General features: G+C 43.8%; 5 protein-coding genes across 19 annotated transcripts in view; 2 read left to right on the forward strand and 3 right to left on the reverse strand.

Annotated features, from left to right (window-relative positions):
* LOC108097501 (protein yippee-like) overlaps nt 1-2,625 on the reverse strand; it is a 105,463-nt gene extending 102,838 nt beyond the window's left edge. Inside the window, exon 1 of one of the 5 annotated variants that reach the window (XR_001771787.2) lies at nt 185-635. The gene's annotated coding sequence lies outside the window, so the exon portion shown is untranslated. Of the gene's footprint in view, nt 1-184; nt 636-2,417 lie in introns of those variants that run through there. The other 4 variants (XR_001771786.2, XR_001771788.2, XM_017199810.2 and 1 more) reach the window with 4 other exon arrangements.
* Nucleotides 2,626-3,060: 435 nt separating this feature from the next.
* LOC108097776 (ATP synthase subunit delta, mitochondrial) lies at nt 3,061-4,445 on the forward strand. The gene is made up of 4 exons (XM_017200303.1): nt 3,061-3,172; nt 3,368-3,572; nt 3,644-3,855; nt 4,236-4,445. Exons 2-4 carry the CDS (start codon nt 3,374-3,376, stop codon nt 4,296-4,298), a joined length of 474 nt encoding a protein of 157 aa, XP_017055792.1. The 5' UTR covers nt 3,061-3,172; nt 3,368-3,373; the 3' UTR covers nt 4,299-4,445.
* A 347-nt stretch (nt 4,446-4,792) lies between these two features.
* Nucleotides 4,793-6,818, reverse strand: LOC108097775 (skin secretory protein xP2). Its single transcript, XM_017200302.2, has 2 exons — nt 6,716-6,818; nt 4,793-6,214 (listed from the first exon to the last, which is right to left on the reverse strand). Exons 1-2 carry the CDS (start codon nt 6,719-6,721, stop codon nt 4,946-4,948), a joined length of 1,275 nt encoding a protein of 424 aa, XP_017055791.1. The 5' UTR covers nt 6,722-6,818; the 3' UTR covers nt 4,793-4,945.
* Nucleotides 6,819-8,520: 1,702 nt separating this feature from the next.
* Nucleotides 8,521-9,405, reverse strand: LOC108097466. Its single transcript, XM_017199738.2, has 2 exons — nt 9,344-9,405; nt 8,521-8,844 (listed from the first exon to the last, which is right to left on the reverse strand). Exons 1-2 carry the CDS (start codon nt 9,347-9,349, stop codon nt 8,563-8,565), a joined length of 288 nt encoding a protein of 95 aa, XP_017055227.1. The 5' UTR covers nt 9,350-9,405; the 3' UTR covers nt 8,521-8,562.
* A 1,053-nt stretch (nt 9,406-10,458) lies between these two features.
* On the forward strand, nt 10,459-21,375 carry LOC108097662 (ral GTPase-activating protein subunit beta). 11 transcript variants are annotated; one of them, XM_017200100.2, is made up of 16 exons: nt 10,459-11,075; nt 11,617-11,836; nt 11,921-11,950; nt 12,124-12,522; nt 12,589-12,849; nt 13,204-13,764; nt 14,691-14,993; nt 15,706-15,846; nt 16,381-16,924; nt 16,995-17,221; nt 17,377-17,568; nt 17,830-17,970; nt 18,793-19,401; nt 19,469-20,055; nt 20,118-20,953; nt 21,017-21,375. In XM_017200100.2, exons 1-16 carry the CDS (start codon nt 10,884-10,886, stop codon nt 21,129-21,131), a joined length of 5,358 nt encoding a protein of 1,785 aa, XP_017055589.1. In that variant the 5' UTR covers nt 10,459-10,883; the 3' UTR covers nt 21,132-21,375. The 11 variants fall into 11 exon arrangements, with proteins under 11 accessions (XP_017055589.1, XP_017055591.1, XP_017055592.1 ...); XM_017200102.2 differs by having other exon boundaries at nt 18,847-19,401; XM_017200103.2 differs by lacking the exon at nt 17,377-17,568.
* Nucleotides 21,376-21,777: the final 402 nt, after the last annotated feature.

A 21,777-nucleotide genomic window follows, 5' to 3' on the forward strand; every position in this document is an offset into this window, starting at 1 on the left:
AAAGGGAAATGCACTCGAAACGCAGACAACAAAGAAATCCAAATTGCTCCCTTCTGTTAAATTAGTTAATTAATTTACAGCGCTTTTGCCGGGCACAACTTAATTAATACAACTGCTATCAAAGTAACAAGTTCACTGAACCACAAAAAAACCAACAACAAAAAATTTTAGATGTCTCACTCACTTGACGATATCTTCAGCTCGCTTTTGCAATTATTTTTCCAAACGAATTTCAATTAAACTTTTTGCACCTTTACTTTTCTATTTTGTTTACTTCTTGACGTAGCTGCTTTGCACGGCAAGCGGACGAGCGAGAAGCGGAGCGCGCAGCGCGAATTGTGGATGGCAAATGACGCTGCTTTTGGTACAAAAAAATCGGAGGCAGGGAGCAGCGCTGCCCACGCGAGCAGCGCCGCCGTCTGCGACGCAGCAGGTGGCAGCAACAGCGACCGCGACGTCAGCGATAAAGGACAAGGAAAAAAAACAAATACGAAATGCAAAATAAAATTGCTCAAGATAATAACAATTGGAGCAACGCATAATGCGTGCTCAATGAACAAACAAATTACGTGCAATTTAAAGTTGCAATCAAGACGAGAAAAAAAGGTGAGGAGGAGAAAAGGGGCACAAGGTAAATGCAAAATGCACTTGCCGTTAGAAAAGGTAACCGTATTCTTGTTATTGCACTTTGTCTCTCCCCCACCCCTTCTCTATTGCCATACCTTTCCAATCCTGGCTTTATACATATGTGGGCAGAAACAGAAATAAAGTGGATTTTGCATTTTCTTACTTCTTACAACTTAATGTGCGTGTACTGTGGAGGACAGAAGACTGTAAACACTTCCATTTTTAGATATACATAATTGGGTGAAACTAAAGAGCAAAAAATGAAACAGCGCCACAAGCTTCTGGCACTAGCCTAAAAAATTTAACAATGAAGTTTTTAATTAAAAACTTATAACAAAAACTATGGAAACATTTTTTTGACCCCCGCTGTCTATAGCAAAAGTGGTGGCAAAGACAACAGCAACAAGCGGCAGCCGTGTAACGGTATCGCGATTGTGTGTCAGCGTTGACAGCGACGCCGACTGCAGCAGCGGCTGCGACGTCGCGTGTTGAAAGCAACAACAAAGCTAACGGTACTGCGCTTGCAACAGATCAACACCAATAAAAACAGTAAATAAAAAAAACAGCTAAAACAATCTGTAAAATCAGCTGTTCTTTTTTTTTAACGAAGTTGACAAATACGCAATAATTAAAGCAATTATAATCTCCGACAGTCTCTGAACTTCATTTGCGACCGATTATTGTTTATTGTTTGCTCTTCGTCTGCGGCTTCTTCGCCGAAAAGACAACTTTTGCGTCGTTTTCTCTATGCTTTTTGTTTTGGTTTTCATTTGCCAAAAAGCTGGGTATTTGATGGATAGTGAGGTTGTATTGCTGGCTTGTTAGCCGGTTATTCATTTAACAGAACCATCATTTTTAACAGTCCACAATTTTAGTCCAAAATTCAACCTCGGCAAATTTTTTCGTTACTTACATAAATGTTTTTTTGTCAACATTTAATAAATGTATGAAAAATAAATTGAACTGATTTTTCAAATTAAATTTAAAGTACGAAAATTCCTGTGGATCAAAAACTAAACTGCAACCCAAAAGCAGGGTATAAAGTTGTCGACGTTTCCTATAAAAAAATCGAAACAAAAACAAAAGGAGCAAAAGATGAAGGCGACAAAGAGTAGAAGAGGAGCAACGACCCAACAATGTTTTGGTTGATGTTTTTTCTAGGCACTGCTTACTTTCGCATATTGTCATCTCGCTCGCACCGTTGCTTGGGGTCAATAGCTACGGATCAGTTGTGTATATAAACATATAGACCGATTGCGGTTGCTTTTCTTATCAAAAAATAACATGAAATTTATTGCGTTGCGACGCCGCTGGTGACTGCGACGTTGGCAGAGCAAAAGAGAGCAAGAAAGAGAGAGAGGTAAACAAAAATACACAAACACATACACATGCGCTCTACAGCTGCTTGTGTGCAAGTGTGTGTGCGCAACAAACAAAAAGCTGAAAATCCTTCTCCTCTTCTTCTCTTCTCCTTTTCCACAACAAAGTCAGCTGTGTGTGTTAGAGAAATGAACTTTAAAACAAGCTTTCCCCTTCTCTGTTCTTTTTTCCAGTTTTTCTAACCAAAAGGCGCAATTTGCTTAGACACCCGAACTCACACAAGCAAAATAGAAGAAAAAAACAAAACATAATAGAAAATAGGCATACAAAAAAGAACTGATATCTATACACACAAGCACACACAAAACACGGGAAAATATTGTTGTTTTTCGCAACTGCGTTTGCCTGCAGGTGCGTCAGAGAGGGAGCAAAGAGGGTGGCAAACTTGGGTAAATGTTGCAAACACTTACGTCCTGTGTGTTGTTTGTTTGTTTGTTTGTTTGCTTGTTGCCTTCCGCTGTCGTTCGCCAACAAACACCTCAGCGCACACACATACACACAGACACAGAGACGGGCAAAAAAATAGCAGCCGAAAATGGCACTCTCTTCACTTGTATAATAATGCAGCAATCTGCATTGTTTCGTTTCTATTTCCAATTGGAATTTGTTGTTGTGTTGTGCTGGGCCAGCGACAATGTGACCAGGCTGTGTGCTAGAGCCATACTGCAAACTATCGAAAAAGGGGTTTTCAAAAATTGGGCGGTCTTCTTACCGCCAAGATAAACACAAAACTTAAATATTCAAAGTGCGTTAATCTGAGTGTTTTGTATCTTTCTATATACGCAAATGTTCGAATAACAATTTTAGGATAAGTATTAAAAGTAATTGATTTTTGTTCTTGAAATTTGTTGAGAACATGATGCGTGCTTTAGCGTTGCGAAAATGTTTCTATTCAAAAGATTTATATGTATGCTTTATTTTAAAACTTTTTGTTTTATTGGGGTAAAACTATAATATAAGCCGTTATCTTAATATTTCTCATGTTTTAGTATTTTTTTTTTATATCGATAATATTTCGCAGCCCTGACCATATGATACAGTCGATACATATCGATAAGATCGTGAGTGGCTGCCCCAGCACTAATTGGAACGTTTTTCGCAAAAAAACAGCGGCCGAAGTCGAAGTTTTCTCGTGTTTTTCGCTATCAAACCGAACTAGAAAAAGGTGAAAATAACAGATAAATTGAGGGCCAACTACTGTTAAACCCAAACAACGGCTTGCATTTGAAAACCCAAAGATTTGGCTTGAGGAAAACGAAATACGAAGCGGCCGCCTAACCTACAAAGTTACATAATTTGGTTATTTTGTTGTTATAATGCCAAGCAGGGTTTTAATCTGGTATATATCCTTTGTTTGCAGTCCAGAATGTCCTTCGTAAAGAACGCCCGCCTCCTGGCCGCCCGTGGTGCCCGTTTGGCCCAGAACCGAAGCTACTCGGACGAGATGAAGCTGACCTTCGCCGCCGCCAACAAAACCTTCTACGATGCCGCCGTGGTGCGTCAAATCGATGTGCCCTCCTTCTCCGGATCCTTCGGTATCCTGGCCAAGCACGTGCCCACTCTGGGTGAGTCCCAATGGTTGATATTTCCCCTCTGAAATTTGATTATATCACCTGGCATCATTCGCTTTTTCCAGCTGTCCTGAAGCCCGGAGTCGTCCAGGTGGTGGAGAACGATGGCAAGCTCCTTAAGTTCTTCGTTTCCAGCGGCTCCGTCACCGTCAACGATGACTCCTCCGTTCAGGTTCTGGCCGAGGAGGCCCACAACGTCGAGGACATCGATGTGAACGAGGCCCGCCAGCTGCTCGCGAAATACCAGTCACAGCTCAGCTCCGCTGGCGACGACAAGGTGCGAATTTGGTCAAAAAGTTATATAAGCTAGGATCTAGAAGATCAGCTGTAGTTATGGTCATCACTTGTCCTTTTGTCTGTCCTTCCAATCTAACAAAGCTCGTTGGAAGTGGAGTGTAAATTATCGAAAAGTAATTTCTGAAAGATCACAAACATTATTTGTCCGGTTATCAAATGAATTGATACGATTTGGTTCAGTTGCTCTATTTAATTCATAACAAACAAATGCTTTGCATCCGTAATCAAAATAAGTAAAGACCTTTTTTGTTTTGGTGGCTATAAAAATATAGTAAATTGTAATAAGCTCTAGTAGAACAGGAACTTAAGTACTGAGAATTGATTACCAACTTTTTATTTATCCTGTTCCTTGTTTTTCAGGCCAAGGCCCAGGCTGCCATTGCCGTGGAGGTCGCCGAAGCGTTAGTTAAAGCTGCCGAATAGACGTAATCACCACACTACCGCCACCAATAAAACCACAATCGATGCTTTGTGTCTGAAATAAATAAAACATAACGATCCCCCTTGAAAAGTAAGAGCGTTATGAAACAATAAATAAGCGATTCATAATATCGTATTAATGACCCGTGATCTGCCTCGTCGCAGTTTTTCTTTTTTTTTATAATTTTTTTTGCTGTTTCGATGTTTAATAGTGCGTTAAACGTTCATAATCTTTGCGAGCCGTCAAAGAGGAATGTGCAATATCTATCGCGCTGCGACTCGATATGATAATGGATTGGCAATCTTTAGCTTAAATATGAGTTATTTGCATTTTTGACTTGAAAGCGCGAAGCGAAAGAGACAAATATATCTTGCTTCTCTTGCCAACTTATGCAAATGGCAAAGTTGATTTGTTTGGTAAACTTTTCTTTCTTCAAGAAAGTTCAAAACATTTGTTTTAATGTGTAAATTCCTTTGTTTATAAAATCAAACATTTGTTTTTGGTTTTTTTTCTATTATATTTTCTAACAAAAAAATGTGGTAAAAAAAATGTCTTAAATTAACTCATGGCGTTGTGTAGGAATGGTGGTATGCTCTCGATGTAGTTAGCAGGAAGGTCCTCCAAGTAGATGGTGCATCCTCTGGTGCCTCTAGTACCCAGGTGGGCCGTAGGTCTGGGCGGGGGCGTGGCCGATGGGCAGCGATGGCTCCTCGGGTGCGAACACGGGCGCCGGAGCGGGATGGGGAACGCTCAGGACGGGAGCGGGAGCTGGAGCGGAGTAAACGGGAGCGGGAGCCGGAGCGGAGTAAACGGGAGCTGGAGCAGGAGCAGAGTACACAGGAGCTGGAGCTGGAGCGGAGTACACAGGAGCGGGAGCTGGAGCAGAGTAAACTGGAGCAGGAGCGGGAGCAGAGTAAACTGGAGCAGGAGCGGGAGCAGAGTAAACTGGAGCAGGAGCAGCGTAAACCGGAGCTGGAGCTGGAGCGGCATAAACGGGAGCTGGAGCTGGAGCAGCGTACACGGGAGCTGGAGCCGGAGCAGCGTAAACTGGAGCTGGAGCCGGAGCAGCGATCTCCTGGGCGGGGGGCAGGTAGGAGGCCACGGGAGCAGCAATCGGAGCAGCCACTGGAGCGGGCACATCGATGGGAGCGTAGGCGGGACCAACGGCGGGAGTAGCGACAGCCGAGTGCTCATGGATCACACGCACCACCTTGGTGGCACCACCGGAGGAGTAGCCACCCGAGGAGTAGCCACCGGAGGAGTAACCACCACCGCCGGCGGAGTAACCACCCTCCTCGTGGACGACCTTGATCACCTGGGAGACGGCACCGCCGGATGAGGAGCCACCGCCGCCGATGAAAGAGGGTCCGGCCACTGGTCCCGAGGCCACATTCACCACCTTGACGATCTGGGGCGCACTCTCCACCAGCGGAGCACTCACAATGGGCGCGGATTCCTGCAGGATCTTGATCACCTTCACGGAGGAGGGGGCGGGTCCAGAGGGCGGCAGGTAGACGGGTCCGGGAGCGGGTCCATGTCCGTGACCACCGCCGCCGCCGCTGCCGCCAGAGATGACCTTCACCTTGAAGACCTGGGGAGCAGCCTCGTATCCGTAGCCACCGCCATAGGAGCCGCCGGAGGAGTAGCCGCCGGAGTAGCCGCCACCGCCGCCGCCTCCCTGCTGGTGGATCACCTTGACCACCTGGACAGGGCCATGGCCTCCGTGTCCACCGCCGTGGCCGCCACCTCCGTAGCCACCTCCTCCGTTGCCACCGCCTCCTCCATTGCCACCCAGGCTGATTCCGGCCTTCAGGCTGGCACCACCGCCTCCGCCGCCGCCACCACCACCGCCGCCTCCGAGGAGACCCAGAAAGCCAGCGTTGGCCACAGCGAACAGAGCACACATGCAAACGAAGACCTGCAATAAAAAGTACAATTAAATAAAAGCAAGTTAAAATATAAGGAGAAATTTGAATAATTGGATCCTTTGAAAAGTTATACTACTGCTACTTATAATCTTAAGATAATACTACACTTTATCTTAAGATTCTAATTCCAAAACTGGAATATTTTAGATTATTTTTTAAGAGCTGTGTTCTTTTTTTAACATTAAAACAACGATTTTTTGTGTAAGAAATGTTTAAATGGAAGTTTGGCTTGTTGAACATTTTTGAGTAATTATAAAATTTGTTAATATTTGCTTTGTTTGTAATTTGCACTGTTTTAATTTGTATATTTTTTTAATCACTTTTAGAACAAAAAAAAATTAAGGACTCAGATTTGAAGTCCAATTTAGATTTGCAACTTTGTCACAAGCTTTGATAATTTGTTAACGTGTTTTTCAAGCACTTGTTCGCATTTAGTTTGCTTTTGAAAAAAATATGTTCCTTGTGTTCACAGGATGTGTGGAGCAGCTCACCTTCATGCTGACTACTAATCCACTTGGTGCGATGATACCAATTCCAAAAAAAAACGCCTTAAGTGCCGATGAGCAGCGACTGATGTCCGATCGATCGGAGAGCTAGTCTTTTATACGATGTAAGCCATCATTGGCGGACAAAAGGCGTTTCATTAACATTTCCAAACCACCCATCACCAGCATCATCAGCGTCGTTATTATCACGATGATCATCATGATGGGCTTTCGTTTTCATTTTCACTCGATGCTGCTGGACGCACCCAAAAATCCACATCCACATCCAAAACGAAGTTCTTCCGTTGCCAATGCCATTTCGTTTCGGAATTCAGATATATGCGAGATATCTAGTTTTCAGTTTCGTCAAGCCAAGTCAAGTTATTCGGTGGGTTATTCGGTGGGTTATTCGGTGGGTTATTCGGTGGGTTATTCGGTGGGTTATATTCGCTGCATTTCCGAAATTCCGAAAGGGGCTCCCACAATTAGCATGAAAATGAGACGCTGCGTTTGTGATAAGCCAACTCTGGCTTTCATATTTATTTTTTCTCTTTCGGGGCTTATGTTTTAGGTTTAGGTTTTCGTTTTCATTTTGGTATCGATGTAATTTGCATACACGGGCGCTGCAGAGATTGGTTGCTTCATAAGGCGGCCGGCAGTCTGTCATAAACCGAGGCGAAAAAAAGCGAACCCAACCCATCCGGCGATTTCAAGGTGAATCTGTTGAATCTGTTGTCAACCGACTGGCGACCCATCATTGATGAGGGCCATAAAGGGAGCCACCAGCCAGCCAGCCAGCCAGCTATCCATTGGATTATGCAAGGCCCCTCCAGTCGCATCTTTGGGCCATGTAAAACGCATTATGTCGGCCCATTTAGCATAAGACGTTGTAAATTGGCCAACGGGGCGGTTCAGTGATGACTGCCGTCGAACTAGGCGCATTTCAAATTAATTTTTGGCCATTGTCATATATTCATTAAATATGCCTTTCTCATGGAAAGTGGTTAAAACAAGTGGTTTATATTGGAAAACATACATTGTTTGGGTTGTTTCCTGGGAAGATAGAATATTGTAATTATTTGATAGCCACAAGTAACGATTTTCATTAAAGAACATTTTTAGTATATGCATTTCTTTTTGTACCTGGAAATGTAAAATAATTTTCAAAGTGTACCCTAATTAATTAACTAATACCGTGCCCACAAACACCTCCGTTTTCACTAACCAAAGCGGATCAGTTGCCCTAAAACAAGTGTGGGAAACCAAGGGACGGAAAATCGGAATATAAACATCCAAAGGTTGCCAAACCTGCACTCCACTGATCGTGATTATGATCTTGTCTCGCTATATTATGGCTTGTTAATTGATCCATGCATGGAATGCAGTGGAATGCAGCCGTTGAGGAATATCTTAGTGGATCTTCAGTCTCGAAACAAGTTTTCCTCGAGCTTGAAATGCAATTTACGTTTTGAAATTGGTGTAAAAAACTTGCATGGTTGGAAAATATACATACCTATTTTTTTTTACTACCTTTTGTTTTTAATAAATCATCCCTAACCCATTATCTGTGTAACCCATCCATCAAACGCCTCAAAACCTTATTAAATTGATTATTAATTCGATCTATTACGAGTTTAATTTACTTACAAAAAAATCAAAAAAATCTTCGGGTAAGCTTATTTAAACCTGTTTTTGTACACCTTTAGTTTCATCTAATTGAGAAAAACACCTTCTTCTGAAATTCCTATAATATTTAAGTAATTTACTCATAAGTTTAGTTATATTTTCGTTTTATTCGGAGTGTAATTTGGGTAGAAAAAAAGAAGATGGGTGGTTGTCCGGCATCCAAAGATTTACTTCTGCTTCAACCAACCGCCGTAGGATTGGACAAGTGGGGCATCGTAGACGGCAGCGTGTCCAACGCGAACCACGGAGGGCACCACCGGGACGGAATCGATGACGGGCACATGACGCACCACCGGAACGGTACGCACCACCGGGATGTGGCGCACCACTGGCACGGATCGCACCACTGGAACGGATCGCACCACCGGAACGGATTGCACCGGCGAGTAGATCACGCTGCTCTGGGCGAGAGCCACCAAGGCGGCGATCAGGAGGCTGGCGATGAAGAACTGGAACAGGAGAATATATATCACTAAAAACAATATCCGAAATTTAACGATATAACAAGAAAAAAATATCTCTTGTATATTTAAATTTTTGAAATGTAACAATGAAGAACCAATTTTTAGTTTCCCACGGCTTCACTTTATTTTGTGAGTTTGGTGACTTTGATTATTTCTTTTTAATTATTTATGTACCAACATTTATTCGACAACTTGGTCAAATCAATTTAATTGATTTTAATAAACATTCCTGAAATATTTTAAATTGTGCTTTAAACCATGCTGCAATGAAACTCGACATTTTAGTGCAGGTGATAAAAAACCCGAACTATTAGTAATTATACCACCTTAATATTGCATCATAACTTTTCACACACAAAAAAAATTAAAAAAAATTGATGTGATGATTTTTCTAACACTTGTATTTCACAATATTTTTTGACACGTTAAAGTAATAAAATGTTGTTGGTCAAAGTATCCTTAATCCTTTTGGCTTCACACTCACCTTCATTTTTCTGGGAGTGGTTGGTTTTTAGTTATTCTAGCTTGAAGGCTGGATGATTTGTGCTGAAGTCTTGGAAGTTACGAAGACCTTATATACTCGTAGCGCCTAGAATCTCGAAAGTAGATCAATAAAACTGGCCAAAAAGAACGTATACGGATGCTAATTTGTGCGGGGTCCGTTTAATTGTGCTCATAATGGGGTGCCATTATCATTGATATTTACCCGAGATGATCGAACAATGTGTGTTGAAGTCATAACTTATTTGGAGACGCCTTTCAAATCCCAAGAACAATGAGAACTTGTTCCTCCTGCGACAGGTGATCATCTCACCTGGCGAATTTCCGCACTATTGATGAATTCTTGTGCAAATTGATTGCTTCATAAACGTTGTGGGTTTATTTTTTCAACCAGCGCGTGTGAGTGTTTCTTCTTCTGTTTTATTTTTATTGTTTTTTCTATTTTGGCCAAACATTATTTATGAGCCATTGTCCACGCCCTATTATGCTTTTAGGTCCACCGAAAATTATGCAGATTTATGCAAAATCCAGTAATGCTTCCTCAACACAAAAAGCGCAAATAAAAATATTGTTTGCTTTTGCTTTTATACTTATATTTTCAGTGGTCAATGGTTTGGTTTAAGTTTTAAACCCATAGTAAAAGCTATTTTTTATGTTTCAAATTAAATGTTTTTCTAAGCTACCGGATTTTCATATATTTTTAAAGCACTAATAAGAGTTATCTTTTGAATGTTTCAATAGATGTAAAATACTATTATTTTCTAAATTTAAGTTACATGTTCTTATTGTTTTTCAATCATAATTTTATTTGTTTGTAGTTTGTACGAATTTACATTTTTTATGTGGGTTTTTGTTTAATAAACATTTATGTTAATCGGTTGTTGGTTTTCAAACCGCTTTCTCCTAGACAAAACGGTAAACATAAACAGCGAATGGCCTTTGTTTTAGTTTTAAGATCATCATGTGGAGCACAAATATTGTCTAATTTTGTAAGTAATTTATTTCTCAACTTGAGTTTTAATTTAATTTCAAATGCGTGGGCGTTACGACAGCGCTTTGCAGCACTGCTTTTCGTACGCTTAGCAACACTAAAACCAAGCCCACGCACAGCTGTTTACATCTCTCCATCTCCCTCGCACGCTTTTCGCTGGGCTGTGAATTTCTTTTTTTTTTGTGTATTAAACAAATTGTTTAAACAAGTTGCAAAGTTACGGCCTTAATGGCGGTGTAATCCAATATCGGTTGTAAACAACAAGTTGTGGGCGGGAAGTGTAGCATAAACATTTCGGGGGATGCCATTTGCAACATGAAAGCGACCAATCAGCGAGGCAACAACAACAACATGGCGCACCTGCAACAAAATTCTTCATGTTGACGTCAACAAAGTGAAATCCGAGCAATAAAACCCGAAGATAAAGTGCGAAAGGAAAGAAAGGAGCCACCTAAACGGATAGCAAGGTGAAGAGGAGCCGTCAAGGAGGAGCAGGAAGAGAAGCATCCTATCCAGGACTTCCCACCCAACCATGTACTCCGAGTGGGCCTCGCTGTCCGCCCAAATCACGGCCAACAGTTGTGGCGCCCAGTGCTTCAGTGTCCTCAACAAGTTCCCCGCCTCCGCAGGACGCGAAGTGGTCGTCTCGGTGGTCAAGCAGCTGGGCACCAATCTGGGGATCACCCAAAATGCGGAGCCCAGTCACCTGGTCAAGGATGAAGAGGTGGGTTAAGGGGGTTACCACTGGGTTGACATGGTTTACGAAAAGAGAAAGAAAAATAGGATATATGTTCATTATGACCATACCATTATCATTTTGATATGAGAACTGTAAATAAGATCTTCAAAGGATCATATATGGCTATGTTCATATCAGATATTAAAGATAACTTTTTTGAAAAGGGGTTCACAATTTAAATTGGATCAATATTTGCAACATTGTTTTCTTAAATAAATATTAATCGCTTTTTAAATTTAATTGCGCACAAAAAGCTTCCACTAACTGCATGCAATTGTGCATATAATTATTTTTGCAAGGGAAATTAATATTCGTTCATGGTGGAAAGGAAATAAAACTAGTGTTCGTTTAATGTAGAAAATATATTTATAGAAAGCATAGGTAGTGTACTGGGAAAACTGAATAAAATTTGTAATTGAGAACGCGTTTTAGAATCTTGAGATCATGTTTTTAATCAATATCAATTGTTTACCAACTTCTTTAGAAGTACAATGACAAGCCTATTAAATCCCTCCTTGAATTCCAGGTAAAATGGTGCATGGACGTGATCTGCTTTGGACTTTCGCTGCCGCTGCAGGAGCACGAGACAATCAAGGACTGCGTGAACGTGTACTGCGAATGGCTGACGGCGCTGCATCCGCAGCCGAGGATCAGTGTCCCCAAGCCGATCTGCGAGGATGCCAATTTGTATGCCCGCCAGATCATCAACCACTTCCACAATCTGTTTGTGCCGCGACAGGGTGAAAGTAAGTTGGGTCCACTATCCACCTGCATTTATAGTTATTGTGCTGACCCGTACCCTCTATATTAATCCCCCTCTGAATTTCAAGTCTTGCCATTTCTATACCAAACCACGCTTGGTAGGTTGCTCGAATTGTTTATTTTTGGAGTGCTTCTCTGGAAAATAGTGCCTTAAACTACAAGAAACAGTTAGATATACTTGATGTTCTTAGGCAATATTTTTCGTGAGAATGCAAATGAACTCGTTAAACATTTAAAACCAAAACTAATGCTAATCTTTTATGGTTTGTAGGTGCAGATACGATTAAGCGGCAGGCAGTGCTCTGCCATCGGGTGCTGCGAACTCTACAACAAACTGCCCAGATATCGCAGCTAATGGATCGGCAGACGTGGGACACTCTGCTCCTCTTCCTGCTGGCCATCAATGAGATCCTGCTGGCTCCACCGACCGTTAAGGACGATGTGGGTGACCAGCTGTGTGAGCGAGTGCTCTCCGTGCTCTTCGAGGTCTGGCTTTTGGCCTGCGTGCGCAGCTTTCCCTCGCCGTCGATGTGGAAAACGTTACAGGAATCCTGCGCCATGTGGCGACATCGTGTGGCGCTTGTAGACCAATGGAATCGGGTGAATCTGGCACTCACCGCTCGCCTGCTGGAATTCAGCTATGGTCCTGCATTTCCCCAGCTCAAAAATGGTGCGTTTGGATAGCATATATCTGTATGAAAACTGTATATAAACATATCATCTTGTATTCTTTCAGCTGACGAGGATGGTCAACTGATACCCATTGGCATGTCCAATGACTGCGTGGCGCAGACTTGGTACCGCTTCCTGCGGATGATTGGCAACCCGACGGCCCTCTGTTCACCACATATCATCAGCAAATCGTCGCACTTTGTGCAGTGGGCCTTGACCCATGAAAAGGGCGCCGAAACGCATCAGCATCCGTGTCTGCAGCAGCTGCCGCAGATATTCCTCAATGCCATGAAGGGAATCTCCAGCCAAGTGGACGCTTTTCTAGGTAAGATTCTGGCAGAGGATGGTGTATTGTTCCTTAAAAAACCCTGGTACTCCTAGCTATTTATTGATGTGGTATACAAAGAGAGGGTATAGAAAGCTTTTAGCAATAACTAAACTGAAAATTCCTTAGAATCCATTTTTGTGTAATTACATAGGATGAGAAACATCTCTTGTACCGGGTTTGTAATGGTCGGAAAACCCGACTTGGCCGCTTCTACATAAGTGTGTAGCATTAGTTTTGTGGGTAGGCTAGCTCAGTACTTCTACATTTTCTCTTTGGCTCTCGCTTTCCCCATTTAAATTTTGTACCTAACCGAAAATGCTAAAATGCGTAACCGAAACATGCGAAAACCAGGCGTTTATCAGCCGCCGGCGCAGCAAACGGAGGGTGTGGTGACCAACCTGCTGGAGATCCGGCACTCCCTCAACGAGGCCACCTCTTCGACCCTGCAGCAGTTCATCCACTCGAGCAGCTCGACAAACATAGCGAATCAGCACCAGAATCAGGCCAATCATCATCACCATCACCTGCACTATCCGCATTTGCATTTACATGGCGCCGGCAGCTTTCTGCGCGACAACTTCATGAGTAACTCGGCCAGTTCCGCTCTGAATGCGATAATGGGACACCATGGCAGTCACCACCATCATCATCATCAGCAGCAGCAGCAGCAGCAGCATCAGCATCAGCAGCTCCAGATAAGTGCCTCGCCCACCAGCAGTTTGTCAACGGCTGGAGGCTCCGCCGTGGGCAGTACAAGTGCCGGAGGAAGTCACTCCGCCGGAGTCGTCGGCAGCATCTCCTTTGGCACCACCGATTCGACCGGACTGCCCGCCTCTGCCACGCCCACGCCGCCTCTGCAGAGGCGCTTGGCCAAGAGCTTCAGCGTTGCGCCGACCATCACACAGCAGAAGGGTGCGACTCTCCGCGGAGAATCTCTATTTGGAAACCACCGAATGTTGTGCTCTTTGTTGTCACACCACAAAAGTATTCTAACCTTGCCCTGGCAGAGGGTGTGGGAAACTTGAAGTGTAACTTGCGTCCTGTTCTTAAATATTCATTGAATTGCTGAGTATCTTGGGTGAGCAGTACTTAAAAGTCCAAAGGTACAAAATTTCCGAATTGTCTGTCAGAAATATATTTTCTTAGGATGTAATTCATATTAAAAGAATTATTGTAATGATTAATTGATTTAAAGCTTCAAGATATTTAAATTTAGAGGATAAATATTAACAAACATAAGAAGTTCATGAGACGACTTACCTTTCTAAAAGTTGTAGACCCCGAATTCCTATTTTATAACCCTTCTGCCAGGGAATCTGAACTTCGGTGCACCGAAGCCAAGCTTTAGTTATACTATATTTTTTTTTGCCATGGCGTGCTACTGAATTGACTTGACTTGGTTTGTTTTGCTTGCCTAGATGTTGTTTGCCTTGATCCATCGCCACATTTCTCCCAGCCAAGTTCGCACTCACGAGTTTTGCATTTTAGCTTTTCTTTGGTTTTATTTTCTTTGGCATTATTATTCTAGTTGTTGTTTCTTTTTTTTTTTTTTTTTTGTATAATTTGTTCCGTAGCATGAGTGGAATAATCTCGGTGTAATTGCCCGGCGCTGATGAGTCGGGCCGAGTAACTGTTGCCACTTTCCACCGGCGGATTATGCATTGTAATTTATCTCCGAACGCCCACAATTATATTATATAGCATGCTCCCTTTGTATCTGTATCTCTCGTGCGCCGCGTATCTGTATCTAATTTCTCTAACAATTTCTCACACTTGCCGTGCACTGTGCTCTGTGCTCCACTCACCCAACTCCTCGCCAACATCGCATCACAACGCAGGCTTGAGCAAGACCTCGCTTATTGGGCTCACCGGCGGCGGTGCACGCAACGCGATCACCGGCAGCAGCAGCGGCAGCACCACCGCCTCCAGCGGCACCGCTGCGAGTGGCACGACCGCCACTGGAGGTGTCGCCTCCTCCGCGTCCGCCATCGGTGGCTCGGCCGGTGGAGCGGGCATCCCCGCCGGCGCGGGAATACCCACGGGTGTGGGAGCGGGAGCGGGCAGCGGATCCGCTCCTGCTGCGGCGCCCACAACTCCCACGTCCACTTCGGGTCCGCCGTCGGCCAGCAGCAGCATCAACTGTAAGTGCACCGTGGCAAAAGGGCTCCCAACTTGGTTCATGTGGGTAAAATCTGTAAAATACGTTGACGACTTGAAAATCCATCTAAAAAACATTAAAGGAACTATTCGATGATGAATTCATTCATAGATAGCCTGGTTTATATCATATACTATCATATTATGAAAGAGGTTTCCTAAAACGTAATTCAATTCAAATCAAAATATTTTTTTCATTAAGATCAACAATTGGCAATAAAACAGTTTTCTTTTTAAATGGTAATATATTTATTTTTTTGAAATGTGAAACTAAAATTATATCACTTATGAAATGAAATAATTGACTTAACATTCATCCCATTACATATTTGAAAAGCGTTATGAATACTTTGAATTGTCTTTAATGAAATAGTTATATTATTAATTATTATATTTAAAATTAACTTAAGATCATATGAGCCAAGATAAAGCTAGCGTTTCCAAGCCAAAAGTTCCACGATAAAGCCCATCTTGGGATGTTTATATTTGAACTAATTGGATCTATTGTTTTGTGTGTGCTGTGTGAACCGTTTGTGAGCTTCTCCCGCGCCGCCTAACAATCTAACAGATGTTTTAACCGCCCCCCAATTGCCATCGCCGCCTCTCTGTCTAACGCGATCTGCTCTCCCCCTCTCTCCCACTATGTCTCTCTGCCTATCTGTCTATCTGTCTGGCTCCCTCCGGCGGCGATCGCAGCTCTGCCGCTGACTTCGATGGGAGCGGGCGTTGAGTTGGCCGTGGCCAGGCCCAAGTGCAACAGCATTCTCCACGTATTCCACGAGTGGCTCTTCGAGGCGGCGCACATCGGAGGCGACACTTGGCGCCAGAACCGCAAGAGTAAGTTCCGGTATCCGGATTCAAAAATATTATTCTTTTTTATTCTGAATTATTTTGTGAATGCTGAAATATGAGAACGAGTTTAGGAACTATACTAGAGCTACTTAAAAAGTCATTTAAAGCTTCATAATTAGAACATGCCTTTAAAGCTTGTTTTTGTGAAAGAGTTTAAATAGCTAGAGTTACTTTTTACTTTTTGTTGTGAAATTTAATTGGATACTTAAAAGAGATTTATTTCACAAAGCTTACATTTGAAAATAACAATTTTAAACTATGGTTTTCTAAATAGTAAGTACATTTCTTCTATGGATTGTACTATTATATTAATATTTGCATAGTTTGCTTGAACTAAATTTAATCATTTAAAGAAATTTACTTCTTTTAAAATTACTTTAATTTCACCTACAAAATAATTGTAAATTATATATAAATAATTTGAATATTTATTGTTTTTATTTATGTGCGAATATTTTTAAATTATAACTAACTATTTAAGTTAATCCCTCTCTTTATTCATTTCCCCCATTAAAACAGAGCAAGCATGCGAGGCCAGTAAGCGGCCATCGTCGATGATCATGGAGCACCGCAAAGGATCGATTTCCCTGTCGCAGCCGAACTCGCTGAACGATCCACAGTCGCTGCCGCCCACTTTAACCATTGACAAGTATGAATCCGGAAGGGCGGAGGCCATTGGAACGCTGTGCAAAATCTTCTGTGCGAAGAAGACGGGCGAGGAGATCCTTCCCGTCTATCTGGCGCGATTCTACATGGCACTGCAGCAGTGCCTGAAGATCACGGAGTCGCGGGAGTGCGACGAAACGCTGGCCAGCATCCTGCTGCACTCAAGTGACCTTTTCCGTTTGGATCTCGACGGGATCAATGTGCTGCTGCCGGGCTTCATTGCCGCCTTGGAAATTGTGCTGCCCGACAAGGATCTTAAGCTGAAAACCCAGTCGATGGTGTTCAATCGCACCGAGCTGCGTCGATCGGCCATCAATATACTGCTATCCATTATGGTGCTGCCTTTGCATTATCAAACGTTGCCCATTAGGGATTTAACCAGCGAAACGAGCGAGAAGTGAGTGGTGAAATTGGCGCTAAACAATTTAGTTTAACATATATTTATTAATCATCTTTTAATCTTACAGAATGTTCACCTTCATTCAGCTGAAGTCGCGACTCATGAACATCCTGATGAACGCACTGCAGGTGGAAACGGATGCCCAAAACACACACATGCTGCTGGGTGGTTTGCTCCTCTGCGTCCAGGATGCCGTCACCTTTGAGGAAACGGAACTGGGCGGCGGTGGAAATGCCAGCCTCTCGCACAATTCCAGTGGAGTGCAGCACCACGAGACCAATTTGCTGAGTTCCGGTTAGTTTTTCCCAAGCTCCCAGGGAATATCTCCCACTTGATCTCATTCGATTTCATTTTGATTTGTTTTAATTTGTGTTTATTTAATTGCTCTTGTTTTTTGATTCGCATTTCCCTTGGGCATTTTTGTGTTTTGTCTGCTGGCGAATGATCAGCGTGCTCGGAGCGTTCCGCTTCGCTGGTCAGCGCTGGCACAGCCAGCTTGGGCGGCCAGACGACGGCCACCATGGGAGCGGGATCGGGCTCCATTCGCGACACCGCCTCCGCCCACGACTACCCCAGCCTGACCATTTCCGATGACATGTCATTCGAGTTCGGCCAGGAGCTGGAGGGCGTGACCACCTATGGTAAACTATGTTTATTTTTTGATTTTTTAAGGGACTTTCAAGGGGTTTTTTGTGCTGTGATTTGATAAGTTCGAAAGTAAACTAAGGAAGTAAAGGGTTTTTGTATTGCATTAAATAAGTTGTATATATTTTTTATGTGAACTTATTTAACATTATAATAATAATTATATTTATTTACTTAAAAACTGATATAAAAACTAATCCTAATAAGATGCAACTATTGTTTCAATCTAATATGTAATATATTTTACATTTTTCTAGATAATGCCCATGCCTTATTTGTGCGTGCGACGTATTTGGTTTGTCATCGACTGATTTCGTCGTGGAAGACGGATCTTAATGTTTCGCTGGCCGCCTTGGAATTGCTTTCTGGTTTGGCCAGGCTACATATCCGGGAAACAGGTAGAGTGTGCTCCTCTGGATTTTGCATGTGATTTTGGTGTACCAAGTGCTCCTGCAAAGGGATTTTTAAGCCTTTATCAACAAAGGGAAAGCTTCAATCAAAAATAACTCATTAAAACTCTGTCATTAAATCAAGTTGTTTAGGGTTTTCAAAAGGGGTTTCCATTTTACCACCATAATTCAAGTGTTTATTTAATTTATTGTACAAATAATCCTTAAAAAAAGGAATTCAAACATTCAAATCCTTTGCAAGTGCATAAATTGCTTCGGTTGCACCGAGGCTGAAATTCCTTTTCTGATTTTAATGTCGTTTGTTTTCTGTCCAACTCTGTTTGTTTATTTTCGAACTGTAACCATGTGCGTATATTCTTTAAATGTTAACCCTCGGTGTACAAAAACCCAACCCCAAAACCTTAACCCTTTTAACTGTTTGCTTAACTGTGCAGCCAGGAAATTTACAAATGGTAATTGATTGACGAAGCCAACTAACCTAACTAACGCCACTTTCTTCTGTCTTTCTTTCTTTCTTTTTTTTGATGCGTTTCTTTTTCTAACCGCCATCGAACCCGCACCACCACCACTGCACCACATCCCGAAAAATAAACCCCAAATATAACAATTTGACCCACCAAATCATCCACATCGCCACATCATCCACATCAATTCACGATTTACGATTCACGATGATTGCAATTTGTTTCTATATATAATATATAACACATATGTATATGTATATTTAATTTGCATATCCAAAACGATAACGATAACGAATGTATATAACCCACCAAATAAACCACCTCATCCAAAACCGCCCAACCGTAGACACCTTAGTGAAAATATACGAAGCTAGTCAGAATCTAACGATAATCTCCTCAGACGCTCTAGAGTGCAAGCGGGCCGTCAAGTGGATCTGTGACTATATCTGCTACCAGTGCTCCCGACCGCCGCCGGCGCACAGCAAGGACCTGCACAGCACCATTGTGGCGGCATTCCAGTGCACCGCCGCCTGGCTGATGCAGCATCCGTATCTCCTGCAGGACAAGGATTGCCTGCAAACGGTGCTCGAGGTGGTGGAGCTGGGAATTTCCGGAACCAAGAGCCAGAGCAAGGGCACCGACATCCCCAAGTTCAAGGACGAAAAGGAACTGAAGCCGGCTTCCATGCGAGTGCGAGATGCTGCCGAGAATCTCCTGACGATTATCCTCGAGCAGGTGGGCTACTTCCCCAGTGAATGTGGTCCCGAATCCATTTCCTCGCTGCTGGACGAACTCGCCCTCATGAAGCACTGCAATTCCATGGTTCCGGCAGCGGCGGCCAGCAGCGAGCAGGCGATTGCCAAGTTCAAGTACTTTGTCACCGAGAACTCGACCATATTGGCGCTGCTGGAGGAGCCACTCGGCAATGACCAGGATCCACAGCCAACGGTGACTTGTAAGTCGTATATATTTAATATATATAAATTCAACTTACTAATGAGTGTACATCCTCCTTTCTTCAGTACTTATACGCGGTCCCTTTGGACGACATGCGTGGACCATGCAGCTGCGTCATCTTCCCCGCAGCAAATCCGGCATCAAGTACCATGCCGTGAATCCCGGAAGACCCATACCCATGAACGATGTTACCCAGCGACCGGACTGCGAGCAGAAGCACTTTCCCGACGGCGTGGACAAGGTTCAGCCCTGCGTGGCCGACTATTCCATACCGACAATCGAGCAGATGCGCGAGCAATATGGCACCGCTAGTATTAGGGAGCTGGAATCGATGCTGGAGAACCAGAGCATCCACGAGAAGCTCGCCTGGGCGGAGGCGGACACCAGTGCGGATAGCCTGTCGCATGCGCAGGAATGCGTGCCGCCTGCCGTTTGCCATGAGTTCCATGCGGCGCGTCTGTTCCTCTCGCACTTCGGCTTCCTTGGCTTCGAGACGCGCAATCCACACAATCCCGCCGAGGCGCTGGGCAATCCCCCGCAGCGACCGCTCATCGTGCTGGACACCAAGTCGACGGCCTTCGCCGCCGATCTGGATCGACTGGACAAGCTGAGTGCCAGGACGCACGACACCGTCTATGTGTTCTATGTGAAGGTAGATCGACCTTATCTTTAATAATTTATGAATTAGGTACCAATTTGTATTTTAATTTACAGTCTGGCCAAACGAGTGCCCATCAGATCATCGGGAACATGGGTGAGGAGCAGTCGGCCAGTCATGATCCGCATTTCGCCACCATGCTGCAAACACTTGGTTGGCCCGTTCAGGTGGCAGAGCACTCCGGCTGGACGGGATTCGCGCACAACTCGTGGTCGCTGAAGGGAACGCCCGAGGAGCCGCTGAAGTCCACGGCCAGCGAGCTCAACTACAATGGCTCGCAGCGGGTGCTCTACTGGGCGGATGTCTCCTCGGAGATCGCCTTCGTGGTGCCGACGACGTGGAATCTCCGCCACAACAGCGACACCAGCGATGGTGGCAGCATCTCCAGCACGGATCAGATTGGCTCCAGCAATGTTTGGTCGCGCGGAGAGGCGGAGAGTTCGTCTGGCTTGGCGAAATCCAAGTCGAGGAATCTTAGCCTGGAACTGGACACAAATCGCAGGGATGCTAAGGAGCCAGTGCCGCCGACGCGGCGAAAAGGAAACGTGACGAAGCCCACTTTGTTGGCTCAAGCGCCTGCGAAGATCTTCCTGGTTTGGCTGGAGAGCTACGAGGATTACCTCAACTTTCCGCTGGAGGATTTGCTGGCCTACACGCGAACCGGCGAGGAGCTGCACACGCTGCAACTGCCGCGTGCCTCCGACTGTCACGTGATCTTCGTGCACTCGCTGCTCTCCGGATTGCTGAGGGTGAAGCTGCAGGGTCCGCCGGGCAGGATGAGCTTCGCCACGCCGCTGGTCGATGGCATGGTCTTGAGCAGGCGGGTGGTCGGCAATCTGGTGCGACAGACGGCATTAAACATATCTCGCCGAAGGCGACTGGACAATGATAAGTGAGTGGAATATGATTACCTATTGCATTCATTCCTTATTAAACCCCAAATCCTTTTCATTAGCTATCAACCACCGCATGTGCGACGACGACTCAAGGTGCAGGACATTGTCCAGAAGTACAAAATGGATCTGAGCGAGGCCGAGCTGCTGGCCCATCTGTTTCAGCGTGCAATTTAGCCGGCTAATTCGTGCGAAAGTATTACTATTAACCCGATACCTAGGATAAGTGCCAGCGCGAGTGGTTGGTTCCAATTGTCCAATTCCCTGTCTGTATTAACGTGTGCTTAACTAAAATGGAAACCCACAAACTGATTCGTAATCGGTGTCCACTGAGTGTTACCCGGAACATAATCGTATGCTAATTATTATTTTTTGCTAATAAATCGAATTATACTTTGTAAAAGTATTTGTAATATTATAAGTCTTGCGTTTTTGGCCTGGTTATGTCGGGCTATCTATCCGTTCAAGCTGTGAAGCGGAAACAATGGGTGATCCCGTGCCGTGTGTATTCACATAATTGGCAGCCACATCCGAAATTCATTTGGATCGCAGAGGAGGGGGCCACGAAATGGAGGTGATCGCGTGATGAATGTTGAAAGTGAAAGTAAGTCGTGAGTGGGAGTGATCCTATTGGTTGTTGGCTTGAAATGCATTGAAATTCTTAAACATTTTAAATATAGCTGTTTTATTCTTTTATTTACTAAAAGGTTTATTAAAGGATCATTAACATAGATCTTTCAATATTATACTTTATTAAAATATTTGATATGATATACGATATAGTTTCTAATGATATTTTTTCTTAATAAAGTTGGGACTTTTA

This window comes from Drosophila ficusphila, unplaced genomic scaffold (assembly GCF_018152265.1).
Source record: "Drosophila ficusphila isolate 14025-0441.05 unplaced genomic scaffold, ASM1815226v1 contig_197, whole genome shotgun sequence".
In the NCBI taxonomy this organism is placed as follows: Eukaryota; Metazoa; Arthropoda; class Insecta; order Diptera; family Drosophilidae; genus Drosophila; species Drosophila ficusphila.